Below are 15,063 nucleotides of genomic sequence, written 5' to 3' on the forward strand. Positions count from 1 at the left end.
CCCAAAACAGAATCCTGACGCTCAGTCACATTCTTGGCTACGTTTTCCCTGATTCCTTTATCTCAACGTAATTCTTAAGGAAACCCATAAGACTTAATTGTCAGTTTTCTGTTTTCAGTGATTTTCTGGCGGGCAATTTTTCTTTAACTTTGCATGGCTCCGTTTCCAGTTCTCCAAAATGGTTCTCAAAGTGGCAGATATGTATCAATTAATTTATATTTATAGCCTGTCTCGTCCTTAGGTGTGGGGAGGAATGTTTAAATTTATTGAGTTGCTGGAGGTGCTTAAATTGTAATCTGTCCCAGTCCCTAAGGACCAGTCTGTACCCAAGTTTTACCATGCTTCTGAATGTGGTACAGAATTTGCTGTGTTGTTCCCAAGCATTCTGTAGGGACAAGTGGCTACGCAGAGAACTTCTTGACAAATAGTGCCTCAGCAGTTCAAGGACTTGGTATGTGGTAGCCACCAAGATAAGAATGTCTCTGGTGCACTTAAAAACACACACGCTACCAGCATTGTTTACTTAAAATATTGGACTAGGACTCTGGGGAGGAGATAGTGACTTACAGTCTGAGCTGAATCAGATTTTCTGAGGAGTAATTAGCCTTGATTTGAGGTGAAGTTTCTTCCTGGTAACCATGCCTGAGGATGGGACTTGAGGATCCAAGCTGGTGCCTGTGTGAAATGCTCATTATTTGCACAAGTACTGAGGATCCAAAATAGAATGATCATGTTCTGCTTACATTTTACCATGTTTCAGGTGAAAACTTTTTCCTAAGCTCAGTGTGTGGCTGCTTCTGGGAAATGGCAGCATAATTAACAAGTACCCATAGTTCCTTCACACAGTCAGTGCCAACAAGAATTGCTGCTGCTTATGCAGAAAGGCAGTAAATAATTTTCACATGCTTAAAACGGGCTGTTAAAACCATCACCCTGCGTTGCCGATAGTCATTATTCCCATCCATTGAAACGCTCATCAATAGGGGAAGAGGCTGCTGATTGTGATACTTTCCTTAAATTAAAGAGAGAGAGAGAAAAGTGAAGATACTAATCTGGCAAAATGGGAGCGAGCGTGTTGCTTTCATTAATTTCCCTATTACAGTGCTGTTGAGAGATAATTTCAAGGGGGTGGGGGAGACCCTTAATGATGCATGCAGTGCTTCCCGCATTGCTTTCACAATAGGTTTCTCCCTGGAGAGGGGGGCGGATAGTCTAGAAAAGGGGGGGGGGGGTTTAGCTTGCTGTGGAATTGGGAAGACGGCTCCGTTGGTTCTGGCAGTGAGGGGGTTGACTGACAGTCTGCAGTGCAGTGGAGTTAGCTGGGCTCCCTATATGGCTATGGATTAGCTATATGCTAATACAGATAGGGAAAAGGAGCTGTGCTGAGCCCGGCGAGCTGCTACCAGTGTAGGCGATCAGAGGCTGAGCAGAGCTGCTTCCTCCAGAGCCATGGCTGAAGGGGGCGAAGGAGGGGAAGATGAAATACAGTTCCTACGAACTGTAAGTATCTGTTGTTTTTTTCTAGGTCAGGAACCGGGTTCTTTTTCTTTGTCTCCTTGACTGTGCCTGCTTGTATTTCATTACAGAATAACATTTCCCCTCTCTGTCTTTCTCCCTCTTTCCCTCTCTCTGCTTGTGCTTGGTTACCCAGGAACGAATGTTTGGGAGAACGGGAAATAATGCAAGGATACGTACAGGCTGTACCAGACAAGCATTGGACGTTCTCAGTGCCATCTCCCTTTAAATCTGCTTATTAGCCATCTCCGTCCGAGTTTGGTACCGAAAGGGAGTTGTTTGCTCTGGTGATTCCTGTGTCTGAAGCATCCTTGTTAACTTTGTGATTGGGTTTCTTAATGCTGCATGCCAGATACCTGACCTCTGAAACTTCTCTCTAGGTTACTCCTCAGTGACAATTAAAAGAAGCTTTGCGGGGAATAGGGGATCAAAATCGCAAGCAAACCCCGATGAGGGGTCTCTGAGACCTCTGCAATCCTTCCTCCCCTTTATAGCAAATATACAGGCATGCGGGATGTGCTTGTATGAATGAATGTGCTTCAGAGGTAAACCTGAAATATTTTTATTATGCTTCAAACAGAGGTTTAGTTTAAATGGACGTAGCGCTTTCTCTGGCCAGGAGTGTCAACCAGTGAAATAATAACTTGCCCCTCTCATAAATGCTCCATAAAGAGCTTTCACAACATTCTTCCATAAGGTTTCGTAGGGGTGATCTTTTCTGATTTTGAAGTGACTCTGATTCACACATTAACTGTTCTGAGGTGTGGGACATCCTTTCATTGGGTAATTCTGTATGTTGATGCAGGTAGGAGTTGCTTGAGGAGCAGCCCTTCAAAATACATGTAGTTCCTGCCGCCCATTCACCATTTCTCTGCTTCCTTGCAAAAAACTGTGCCAGCAACAGAGTCTCCGCAGTTTCTAGTGCAACTTTTTTAAAAAGGTGGATTTCCAAAATGGGTAAGCTGGTTATCTGTAATAAGCCCATGCTGTTGCCAGTTGGGCAGGGGCGCAGAGCATGGGGAATATGAGAAAAGGTGTCTTTTGCAGCTCCTGAAAAATGCTAGTTGTGTCAAAGTGTCATTGACACTTCCTTCCTTCTGAAAACCTCATGATGGAAGATGTAATTACAGGGAAGACTAATTTTATTCCATTACATCTTCTGCTGCTTATGTTATGGGACAACTGCATATCCACACAATGAAGCCCCTAAATGTATATTTTGAACAATAGATGTTTCCCCCCGCAATAGCATTTGCTTTGCACCTTCCAGGCATCTCTTTGACATGACACCCAAATGGCTGTCTAAGGCGCTTTTGCTTCATATCCTCACCGAACAGCAAGGTGAAAAGCTTTCTCCTCTTCCTAGACAAATAAGGTATCTCATCTTTTCCTACATGAGGAGACTTCTGATGAGACTGCAACCTGTGTTCTTTCCTCAGAGGGATAGAAACTCTTTCTATCTTTCACTGAATTTAGTGTTTATGACTTAGGATATGGTGTAAACATACAATGATTTTTTTTAAGGCGGCTTCTTGGCATCACAGAATAGTGCATAGAGATAGGGTTACTGTTTTTATTTGACGGTACTATTCGCTCCCCACCCCCCGGCGTGCTCATCATAAAGCACAAAATGCAGGTTTCTTCACTTTTCTAGACAACTTCCCATACAGACAGAGGTATCAGCTACTAAACCTTCCCCCGAATTCTACATTCCCTAGGGAGGAGTGTTATTTATTTCTTGCATACTACTTTGATTGTGGCCATAAATACTAAAGATTAATTACACACTTTGGTACATGAGCAGTATACTAAGGCATGCGTGCAATATGAAAGCACTTTTGCTGCTGAGTTATTGTGTTGTCTGCTAGACTGTACCAACACAAACCCTCGGTCTTAAAACAAATTTATTTGTAGGGAGGATTCCTTGAGCAGTTGTGTGCTTTCAAAAATAGTTTCTCACATGCGGCGTAACCTTAGTTTGGGGCTGGCAGATGTGATTGCATGTATTACAAAGTGACAGAAGGCAGAGTTCAGTGTTCTTATAAAGAGATGGAACTGTAAAAAATAATAAAATTTCCCAGAGTATGCCATTCAGAAAATGTGAAACACTTGCAATTTAGTCCCTTGCTTTTATATGACCAAGTCCATTTTCCAAAGCAAAATCCATGTAAATGAAGTCAAGAAAGAAAGTCTGATTCCTTTCCTCCAGCGTTGCACTCCTAAATTTTTGTGAATCATTTAAAAGCATCTGCCTTCTGCCTTAGAAGTGGTTGCATTTTAGTGGCCAGTACAGTGGTACTTAAATTCTCTTTTTCCAAAGCTTCCTAGCTTGCATTAGAATGGTACGTTTTAGAATTCAGGAGGTTTTTTTCTTTTTGTAGACACACAAGTGTCTAGCTAGGACTTGGTTACACTTATTAAGGATTCAGATGTGGTGCTCCCTGGGCTGTTATAGTGCCAACAAAACCTGTTTACACAGGAAAGGAATTGCGGAATATTTGATCCACATAAACTTGCTGATTACCTTGGGCAATTCACTAGCATGGCTTAGTTTATGAAATAAAAATTCCAGGATTCAAGCTGGCCTGGTGGATAGCACTTCTTCTGTCCTAGGCTAGCTTAGGATACGTTGCATCATAGTCTGTCTTTCTTTAAAAAAATTTTTTAAAAAGGCTGCAAAAACTAAAAGTACCTGCAGTCCACTATAGATGTTTTAAATTAGAATGAAAGATTGTCACTCAACAGTCACATGAAACAGTTTAGTTATACCTTACTGGGTCATCTGTGTTACGTGCCTCTGAGTCCGTTTGCTCAAGGACATCAACAGTGCCTTCCTGGATCTGATCAAGATCAATCTATTCCAATGTTATTTGCCAATGTACACTGGATAATCTGCTAGAAATTTGTCACTAGTCTGTCCTGACCACTGTCTGCCTTCTGCACACTTCTACATTATGGCGTTGCAAGAGATTCTGGTACTTACCTTTTGGATTTCATTGACACCCATGTTTGTGTTGCTTGCATGGTCAAGTCTGCCGTTCCTTTGCCCTGAAAGTCCTTATCTCTCATCCCAAATATGTGAGCTTCTGAGTATCAAGGCGGTCTCTTAATTGTGAAAGTTTGGGGCTCTGACATTGGAAACCATAATAGCAATAATTTATACAGTATAGCACTCCAGAGTGTTCAAAGTGCTTTGTGTCAGTAATACTTACAAGTAACCCTGCAATGTAGGTCAATAATATTATCCTATTGCAGGTGGGGCATTGAGGATGAGAGGTAACAGCTTCTTAAGGCAACTAAAGGAATTTATGGCAAAGACTAGCTTGAAACTGGTTCGTAGCTGAGTCTTTAAACTGTTACACTGAAGAATTGTGGGTGGTTTGCTTAAAGCTGGTGACATACAGAAAAAACAAGGACTCAGTCATATGTTACTTCGTCTCTGCAACCCTAGGTTTAACCTAAAACCTGCATCTAGGAGAGCTTATTCTGTTAAGTCTGCAATCTCTTCCTACACTAAAACTGAGACTAATGCAGACTTTAACAGCAAGCCAGGTTCCCCTCCCAGTTCCTCTCACCTACTGCTTTGTTTAACATCTAGAATGATGAAGGGTTTCCGAAAGCTCAGAAATCTGTTCGCTATTTATGGCATTTTGTTCGGCCTAATTAAACTATTGCCTTACTATGAAGTTTGGATTTTTTTAAAAGGAACAACATATTTTCTCAAAACAAGTTCTGGAGCTAAGTCCTGTGCACTGATCAGTTATTGTTTACATGCCTCTCTTAGACTTAAATCTTGAATGTATGTTGAAGAATTCTGATTTATCTTAGTGAAACTTATTTCGGCATAAGAGCTATCTCACACTCCCTTGGTTTCAGATGCAACACCCTAAGCACGCCGCTGCTGACCATGTATATGCAGGGCTGTATTTGCTAGATTATGGTTAGTATGCTTACAGTCAGGGCGGCAATTAGGTCTCTGCGCTGAATTCTGCTTTTGACCACTGTGATTTTAAGGAAACTATTGGGAAATTCCAGAATGTTCATGACCAAATAGCAGAAGCTGCACAAATAAGGTATTGCTTGCTATAGTGCAGGGGCTGGAGAATTATGGGTTGCTTCTGGACTGTTGGGTTTAGGATCGTATATCTGTCAAACTCTTATTGCTTTTGGCCTTTTTAATTTAACACACAGTTTTTTCTGTGCCTCTTCAAAATATGATATAGTTACACGGATCAGAGAGCATGTATGTAGCACAATAAAAACAAAAACAAAGCAATGCGGCACAATTATCTTATAAGAGGATTTATTCAGGAAACAAAGTCAAAGCAAATGTAGTCAAAATTAATGTGAAATATGACAAAATAGTATTTCCAATAGGAAATATAGGTTGTATTAATCATGTTAGGTGTGTAATCTTTGGTGCCAAATATATAATCCTTGCAGGGCTATATTGTAACTGAAGGACTTTACATTCTTCACTTTTGCCCAGCGTATGAATTACAGATAGGCTGTAAATACATTTAGCATGGAAGAAAGGTGTATGTGTGTGAGAGGCTGGCATCTCTCCCCACCCCCTGCCGACCTGGTTTCCATGTCTATAACAACAAGCAAAAGTTCGGCAGGCAAAGCTTTTTCCAGCATGCAGATGCACTGCTTTGAAAAACATCGGCTGCTAATTTTCTGTTCATTATGTTGCTGTTAAACATATGGGTCTTGCACAGGAAAGAAGGAGGGACATGGTCGAGAGAAATAAGAGCATGTGGCATGTGTAAATAGTGACTAGAACTGGGGTGAAATTCTGTTGTTTTCGAGTTACAACAACTCAGGATTACGTGATGGGAAGCATGTTTAAGATAAATGTTTGGCAATCCTATAGAATTGCCACAGTAAGGCAATGAACTGTGATGGAATCTGGTTTGAATGTAGTGAAAACTTGAAGCCCAATTTCCCATATTTAGAGACGGTACATCGCTAATTTCATTGGGCATGAAGCAGAGAGGATAGATATTGTCAATTTTGTCCTACTTATTACCTTCCCAGGGGCATCTCATTGGCCATGGTTGGAGAAAGATTTCACTTTTGAAATCCCAATAACCATTTTAGGAAACTTACCATTTGGCGGTGTGAATTGTGACTGCTGCAGTCTGAAAAGTTTGCATGAGCAGAAAAAATATACAGCAAGTGATTATGGAATTATGACCCTTCTTCCTGCAAAGAGAGATGGCATGTTCAGCCCTCCCTTATGCCAGTGGTTCACATTGTTCTTGGCTTTCCCAGATGTGTTGCAAACATCATTTGTACAGATAGAGCTTCATCAGTTTAAAGAGAGAGGATAAACCTACCAGGATGAGGGTGGAAGGCTGGGGAAAGTAGAGCTACAAATCAAGGAAGCATCTGAAAAGCCTTGCCCTTTACAGATACAGTAGTTCAACAAAGAAAAAGAATACACACAGAAACGCAACAGCAAGGAAACAGACCTACACAGGGTGGCATAGGGATTTCCAAAGCAGCCCTTCTGTTAACATATGCAAACGACAGGAAAGTGGGGGTCAGCAAAAAAAAGTCCCCATGCCTATAATGCATATATTTTATAAATAAGCCCAAACCCCCAAATAGTAGCAACAGGGTAGTGGGAGGTAAAGAGCAATTCTGCTGCATCTTCATTAGTTTTGAAGGTGAGAAGTTTGCAAGCTCTTCCCCTTGTTTTATATCTTGTCGCTCAGGTAGGAGGGTAGTTCCAGCTCAGGGTAGTAGGAAACGCAATAGTGTCAATTGTCAGCACCCAGGAGGCAAATTGTGGCTTCCATTGGGGGTAATGACACATTTCACTTTTGCACTGTAGACCACCTTAGCAACCCCCTCCTTTGAAACAAGATTTAGGACAGACACACCCAGAAAATTTATAGCCTACTACTCTGGAAGGCAGGGAGATGGGTGCTGCATAGGTTTCTGAAACTAGCACAACGAAGGGAATTCTGTATGTACTTCAGAGGTATGCTACAAGTACTTATCTCTGTAAAGAGCAACACAACCAAACTTGGGTGGGAAATATCAGTATTTAGGAAAATGCTATGGTTTCTTCTTTCAATTTTCGTGAGTTCAAGGGTAGGGAAACATGGGAAGCACAGGATTTGCAAAGGCTGTTGGGCTGGTTCCGACACAACCAGAACACACTTAACCTCCCCAGAGCTTATGCATTCCCCCTCCTCTGATGGAGCCATAAGGAGGGGATTGGAAGTTTTAGCTTCTGGTTTTTTGTTAACTGCAGCTTGCCACACCTGAGCTGGGTCTAAACGCAGTTGATCTTAACTATGGTAAGTGGAGACAGGGCAACTTCGCACCACAGCTTGCTTGTTTTCACTTACCATAAAGGTAAAGTAAAGGGATCCCTGACCATTAGGTCCAGTCGTGGCCGACTCTGGGGTTGTGGCGCTCATCTCGCTTTATTGGCTGAGGGAGCCGGTGTACAGCTTCCGGGTCATGTGGCCAGCATGACTAAGCCACTTCTGGCGAACCAGAGCAGCACACAGAAACACCGTTTACCTTCCCGCCGGAGCAGTACCTATTTATCTACTTGCACTTTGACATGCTTTCGAACTGCTAGGTTGTCAGGAGCAGGGACCGAGCAATGGGAGCTCACCCCATCATGAGGATTCAAACCAACGACCTTCTGATCGCCAAGTCCTAGGCTCTGTGGTTTACCCCACAGCGCCACCATAGTTAAAGCTAATTGCAGTTTAGAGTTCAGGTGGCATATTAAACTGAAATCAACCTAAAACAGAAGTGGATGCTCCCAATATTCTCTTTGTAGCTATGCCAGAGGAAAGGAGGGGAGGAGGGGAGTGCACAAGTCCAAGGCTGGGCTTGTTCTTATTATGCTAAACCATAGTGTTATCACCATATCCAAAGGCAGCCATTGTATTTCAGCAAGAGCAAAGAGCAAGCAGTCAACCAGAAACTATAGGTTAGCTCCAAAATAAGGAACTTCCTGGCTCACCTGACCTCAAACACTAGCAGACATACCAGGACTGTCTCGGCTTCTGTCTTGCATCCCTCATTAGCCCTGGGAGATATGGACTTGCATAGAATGTATGCCTATGCTGTTTGTCAGTTAATGTCTGTAAACAATGTAATCTACTGAGTATCATCTCAGAAATATCTGTTGTGTAGCAACCAGCATACTGATTGTGTCTGGCTTTGCAGTACCATGTTATCTAGCTTCTGCAATTTTCTGTTTCTAAGATCTGTGACTTAGATTCTCTTGAGAAAGTGGGCAATGTTGGATGTGCACAGTAATGTGCTGATAGTCAGTGAGAGATCATGCTATAACCTTGGTGTTCCGAAAACCATGGGTGGTTGTCAGCTAGTGTTTCACATTGCTAAGTATCCTTTCACATGCTTACTCCCTTCCTAATTTTTTATCGGTGTTTCCAACTGTCTCATCACAGTCAAACTTCTTTGAAAAGATTGGAGAAAAGCTGTTATTGTGTAGCCCAAGCTTTTTATCCTGTGCTCTTATGTCTAGAAGTGAATTTATATCAAGGACATTCAAATGCCACCTTGCAGATATGGATCGGTTGGCTGGGCTCATATATTTTTGTAGCAAAGGAACAGATCCACCATTCTGTTGTTAGAAGGTAGGATACCTTGTGCCATCTTTTACTAATAGTCTTTCTGCATCGTCACATTATTTACTGCACTAATTACACATGTTCCAAGGATGAAGAGTTTGGATTCCTATGAAGGTTTGTGCATCTGGTTTTGGCTTCTTTGTGAAGTCAGTATTCATCATCCGTAAACCAGTAAATACTCTCATTGCTCACTGAGCCATCATTTTCTGAGGTCACATCCACACCATATATTTAAAGCACTCTTATGCCACTTTAAAAGTCATGGCTTCCCCCAAAGAATCCTGGGAATTGTAGTTTGTTAACGGTGTTGAGAGTAGTTAGGAAGACCCCCACAGAGCTACAGTTTCCAGATTTCTTTGCAGGATGAAGTGACTTGCAGTTAGTTAAAGGCTTCTGCAGCAATTTAGGTGCTGTAACTATCTTAAGGTACTGAAAGTCAGACCTGAATTAGTTTCCTTATGGAAAAGAAGTCTCTCATGAATTTGAATAAAAACGTAATTTCTTAAAGTTGAGCTTCAGAATAATGTTCAATTGTTTTTGTTTTAGGGGAAATGTTCAGTGATTCCTAGCAATTTCTGTCATTCACTAGAGAGAAATGTTTTGAGAAAACATTTCATCATAAATTGTTCTTAATAGAGGTGTTATCAGCCTTTGGTTATGAATTCAGAGAGGTTTGTGTTAACTGTTGCTATGTTGCTATGAAATCATTTTGCTGATTTTTTTTTTTTGTTCAAATCATATTTTACAAAAATAGCCCATGGCATTTCATTTCACAACAGTAGCCCAGTTAAATATAATTGACTTGTGAATCATGCTGTGTGAAAAGCAAAGTTGTATCCAAATGGCCCCTTGGAAAACTTTACAAAATCACTAGCCTTAAAATAGAAATAGTTTTATAAATGTATAAATAGTAAATAGGTTTATAATTCTATAAAATCATGCTAATGATGGCTTTATTTAAATTTTCTTACAAATTTTACACATCAGAATTCCAGCATTGGCACTGAGACTTTCAGACAATGTTTGGTTGGTAGCAGATTGTAAATAATGTTGGTTTTAACTGGATATTGTATTGAGGAACAGTTCCAGATAGCAGTAAATAGATAATAAAAGGCAATGCAAATGCTGTTTGACTGGAATACAGAGTATCATGCCTTGAGCGGTGATATAAAAGATGCCTGTGGCCAAATAACTTCAACCCCGCAAGAAGTGAGCAACCTTTCTTAAATTCATTGCCTGTAGTGCTTTAGTCTGTGTAGTGGAATATATACAAAAACATGAAGACAATTAGTAAATGGTATATGTTCTACACATCTCATTAATGTCAATTTCTTCCACTAAGGAACAGACTTTTAAAGCCATCTGATAAGCCTCAGTATCTGTTTCCACAGATGCGAACAAATATTCTTAGCCAGGTGCAAAGGAGGAAGTTGTCTTATATTAACTAAGTCGGATCATTGTTCCATCTAGCTCTATTGTCTGCATTGATTGATAGAGGCTCTCCTGGGTTTTAGGGAGCAGACTGTCCCAGCTCCACCTGGTGAACCTGGGTCCTTTCAAATGCAAAACTTGTACTGAACTACTCGTTGACAGTTATATAGCACAAGTAATGTCGAAGGTCTGTATCACCAAATATATTATCTATAGTAGTACAGAATATAGTTTTGGCTCAGTAAGCTGAGTGCTAAGAATGATACTCCATTGTACCTCTATGGCTGGATTCATGCATACACTCAACAGTATGGTGGCAACTTGCAGAAAGTCTATTGGCTCTCTCCAGAGCTACTTACTGCTCTTGGTGTCCCCTTTTTGGTGGTTTGTGAGCACATAGTTAAAATGGTTGGAACCTTGCTATGAGCTGCTTCCATTGCTACAAGGAGAAGTTTCTTAATTGCTGTATTCTACAACCATTGTGCTGTGACATATGTGTGTGATTCAGATCTAATATTCAAATCCAGTGTGTTATTATGAATTGGGTATTTCTGTTGCTGGGATAGTGACTGCATGATCCCTCCCCATGTTTTCCGCACAGCTGTTTGAAACATGTTAGACTACTGTGATTTACATCTTTGTTTCAATGCCTCTTCATCAGTAATGTTTGGATATTAGTGTAAATATCCCCATTAGTACTGCAGTATTCATGCATTGCAGAAGGTTGGACCAGATGACCCTCTGTGATTCAATGATTCTGGTACCTCCAGCATCTAAAGTTCTACATCAGTAGTAGCTGAGAATTCTGGCCCAGGGTGGTGCTTAAGGTACTTCTTTATAATGACAGAGACATATCTGCTAGTCTGTTTGCATATTCCTAGATGATAATTTTGGAATGTTTCTCCTAGATGAATGTTACCCTCACGGGGGATTTGGGGGGTGACTGCAAACAAGGGGTGGAATTCATCATTGCACTATTACAGATGTTCCATTTGTGCAAACATTTCAGCTTGCCAGACAGAATGACTCCCCTCTTCTTATGCTGTGTGCTGTTCTGGGGGTTCTCCTGAATCCCACCCTTCAAATCATGTGAGGGGAAGCCCTGTGCCATGGACTGGCTGAATGCAGAGGAATGGTGGGAGACACCAGCTGGAGAACCCCCAGGGGAAGAGGGCTCAGAGCCAGGGGATTGGTGTTGGGATGATGATGAGTGGTCAGAGGGAGAGGAGGGAGCAGACTGGGAGGAGGAGGAGTCAGAAGCTGAAGAGGCAACAGTCATTGAAGTCTCATTCCACATTTTACCATAGAATTCACTGCAGTGCTAAGATCTTCTTTCTGTTGTGCTTGGTTTGGGAGAGTGCTCTGACAATTCTTCCTTCCTTAAAACTCACTGTCCCTCTGTCTTATATGTGATGTTGGTTGTGTAACTTTTACAACTTGTGAGAGCGTAATATATAAAAGTCTATAAAGAGAGAGAGGCTGTTATTCAGAAGAAATGCCACCTGCAGTATAGTGCTCACTCATGTATTAATGTTGACAATCATTGATAAACGCTGTGAATGTTCAAATGTAGAGAGATGTTGATAGTCACTGTTGGTGTTTGAAAATGGCCTAGAAGTGTGTGAATGGAGTATGAGTTTACAAAACTCATCTGTGCATGACATATGGCCAAATTTGGGACATTCACAGTACCTTACACACTTAAAGCTTCTTAGTCATAATACTTTTATATTGCCTGTTACCCTTCTATTATATATTTCTTCCCACAAGTGGTAAAGAAGAAGATTTGTCACCAATGCAGCTAGGAACATGCTAGCAGGGAAAGCAATCAATCAATCAATCAATCAATCAATCAATCAATGTTTATTACTGCAAACAGCCAGCATAGGAGGGAAAGCTTTCCATCAGAGGGACTTTGAGGAGGAAGATGAGGATGAGCAGGTCACCAAGGAGGTCTGGCAAAAATTACAAGAGGCCCAATGGAGTGAGTTCTGCCACTCGGCTTGTGGGAAAGAAGCTACAAGAAGAAATGATCCTGGCAGATGCCCTTTTAAGATAAAGACTGGTGCAATGGTGGACATGAAGAAATTGAAAGAATCGCAAGATCAGTGAAGAGGAGGACTGTAACTTTGTAAGTCCTTTTTCTGCAGAGACCAACATGAGAGGTGAATACAATGGTACCTCTGGTTATGTATTTAATTCGTTCCGGAGATCTGTTCTTAACCTGAAACTGTTCTTAACCTGAAGAACCACTTTAGCTAATGGGGCTTCCCGCTGCTGCCATGCCACCGCCGCACGATTTCTGTTCTCATCCTGAAGCAAAGTTCTTAACCCGAGGTACGATTTCTGGGTTAGCAGAGTCTGTAACCTGAAGCATATGTAACCTGAAGCGTATGTAACCCGAGGTACCACTGTATGCTGATATGATGAACTCCATTGAAATAAAGCTGAAAAAAGGAAGGGGATTGTGGAAAATGAGGAACAGGAAGTAAAGCAGAAGAATGCAGAGCACAGTCTGTACAAGCTACCTGAGAGCATCCGGGTTTCTTTGGCCAAGAAGACAGAAGAGATGCTGTCCAATCAGCTGCTGAGCGGCATATCATAGGTGGACCTCAGAATTGATGCCAAGATCAAAAACATCATCTTCACTGAGAAGGCCAAAGTGAGGTTGCTGGCTGAGCAGCAGAACAAGGAGAAAAATAGGAAAACTTCCTATGTCCCAACGAACATGCCTGTCAACTATGTCCATCACAACAGATTTTATCTTGAAGTGTGGAATTCACTGGTATGGAGAAACAAAGAGAAACCCAAAGCCAGTCAGTTGATGGTGGGAGATGCTGAGAAACCAGAAGTTGTGAGATCCTCACCTAACTGCAAACACCCCCAAATGAGAAAGCAACTGATGACTATCTCTATGAGGAGTTCAAGACGATAAACTGGCAGTACTGAAGCTGGATTCATGATCACAAAAAATCCTCTTCAGATGTTCAGAGCAAATGCACAGGGAAATTTGAGAAGGGGAAGTTTCACTTAGAATTGTCCTTGTGACCAGGAACTCTTTTTGTAAACCACTCAGAGGGGATTAAAAAATAAAATCAAGCTGTGTATAATTTTTATTAAATATTTCACAGCATTCACAGAGCAACTATGATACAGATAAAAAGCTTAAGTCAAAGTACAGAGTATGGGAAACACACAAGATGAATTTGACCTAATAGGCATTACTGAAACCTGGTGGGATGAGACTTATGACTGGAATATAGAAATAGAGGGGTGCAACTTATTCCAAAGGAGTAGAACGAACAGGAAGGGAGCAGCATTATATGTAAATAATATGTACATTTGTGAAGGGATTCATGACCTGGAACATGGAAGGCAAATTGAGAGTATATGGGTAAAAATGAATGGGGAGGAAAACAACAATGACTTTACTGCTATAGACCTCCAGGCCAGACTGAAGACTTGGAAGATGCCTTCCTTGAGCAGAATACCAAACACTCAAAAATGGTCATAATAGTCACATGAGACTTCAGTTATCCCTGATATCTGTTGGAAATCAAGCTCTGCCAAGAATGTAAGGTCCAACAAGTTCCTCAATTGCCTCACTGACAATTTCATTTCCCAGAAGGTGGAAAAAGCAACAAGGAGATTATCTGTATTGGATCTGGTTCTCACCAACAGGAACAAACTGATTGACATAGTGGAAGTACTTGGAATGTGGGAGGAAGTGATCATGTCCCCTGGATTTCATAATACAGAGACAAGGGAAAGCTGAGTGTAGCCGGACATGCATTCTGTACTTTAAGAAGGCTGATTTCAAAAAGCTTGAGGAACTACTGGGCATGGAAGAAAAGGGAAATCACAAAGGAAGAGTATACACAAGTAGCCAACAGTTGCAGATTAGACAGATCAAAGCTCAGAATGAACTCAGGCTTACACAAGCCAACTTTAAACCATCGTTTATGAAGTTTTAGGTTTAGATGAACCAATAAACCACACTTAGTTAAAAACTGAACGGTCAAAGATGCTGATCTCCTCACATCTGGGCCACAGGGGTAGAGGGCAGAGGGCAGGGCTCATGAATATAAAACTTAGCGTTTTCTCTCTTTATTCTGCTAGTAGAGTATTTGGCCATCACTTTGGAAGTTTTGCTTCTAGTTAATTGGAAACAAATAGCCACAATGTTAATATTTAGATAAATGTGTTAATTTATAAATAAGACAAGCTGATGCCTTTATAATTGATTATCTTAAAGAAAGCAGATATCAAAGCCCACTCCTTTTAAACCAACCATTTCCCAAAACAATTTTCATTTTTTAGTCAGTATATGACAGCAAGTTCAATAATGTATTCCATGCTGTCAGTTCCCTCAGTGAAGAGCAGCTTTCTCTCAGGCTGTCAGGGGGAAATGTCAGCGTCCTGAAAAGCTATAGCTAAGTACACGAGACAGAAAACTTTAATGTAGGCAAAAACAGAAACTTCAAAG

The 15,063-nt window shown here is 41.2% G+C and overlaps 1 protein-coding gene and 1 pseudogene across 2 annotated transcripts in view; both read left to right on the forward strand.

Moving 5' to 3' along the window:
- The first annotated feature begins 1,275 nt into the window (after positions 1-1,275).
- The window catches only part of RYR3 (ryanodine receptor 3), a 263,782-nt gene continuing 249,994 nt past the window's right edge, over positions 1,276-15,063 (forward strand). Inside the window, exon 1 of the mRNA XM_080996165.1 lies at positions 1,276-1,500. Coding sequence (XP_080852291.1) covers positions 1,450-1,500 — 51 coding nt within the window. The 5' untranslated portion in view covers positions 1,276-1,449. The remainder of the gene's footprint in view (positions 1,501-15,063) is intronic.
- LOC308463157 (splicing factor C9orf78 pseudogene) lies at positions 12,511-13,526 on the forward strand (annotated as a pseudogene). The gene is made up of 2 exons: positions 12,511-12,742; positions 12,987-13,526. The product of its transcript is annotated as a splicing factor C9orf78 pseudogene (transcript).

The sequence above is a fragment of the Podarcis pityusensis genome, assembly GCF_964106645.2.
Source record: "Podarcis pityusensis genome assembly, chromosome: 1".
Classification (NCBI taxonomy): domain Eukaryota; kingdom Metazoa; phylum Chordata; class Lepidosauria; order Squamata; family Lacertidae; genus Podarcis; species Podarcis pityusensis.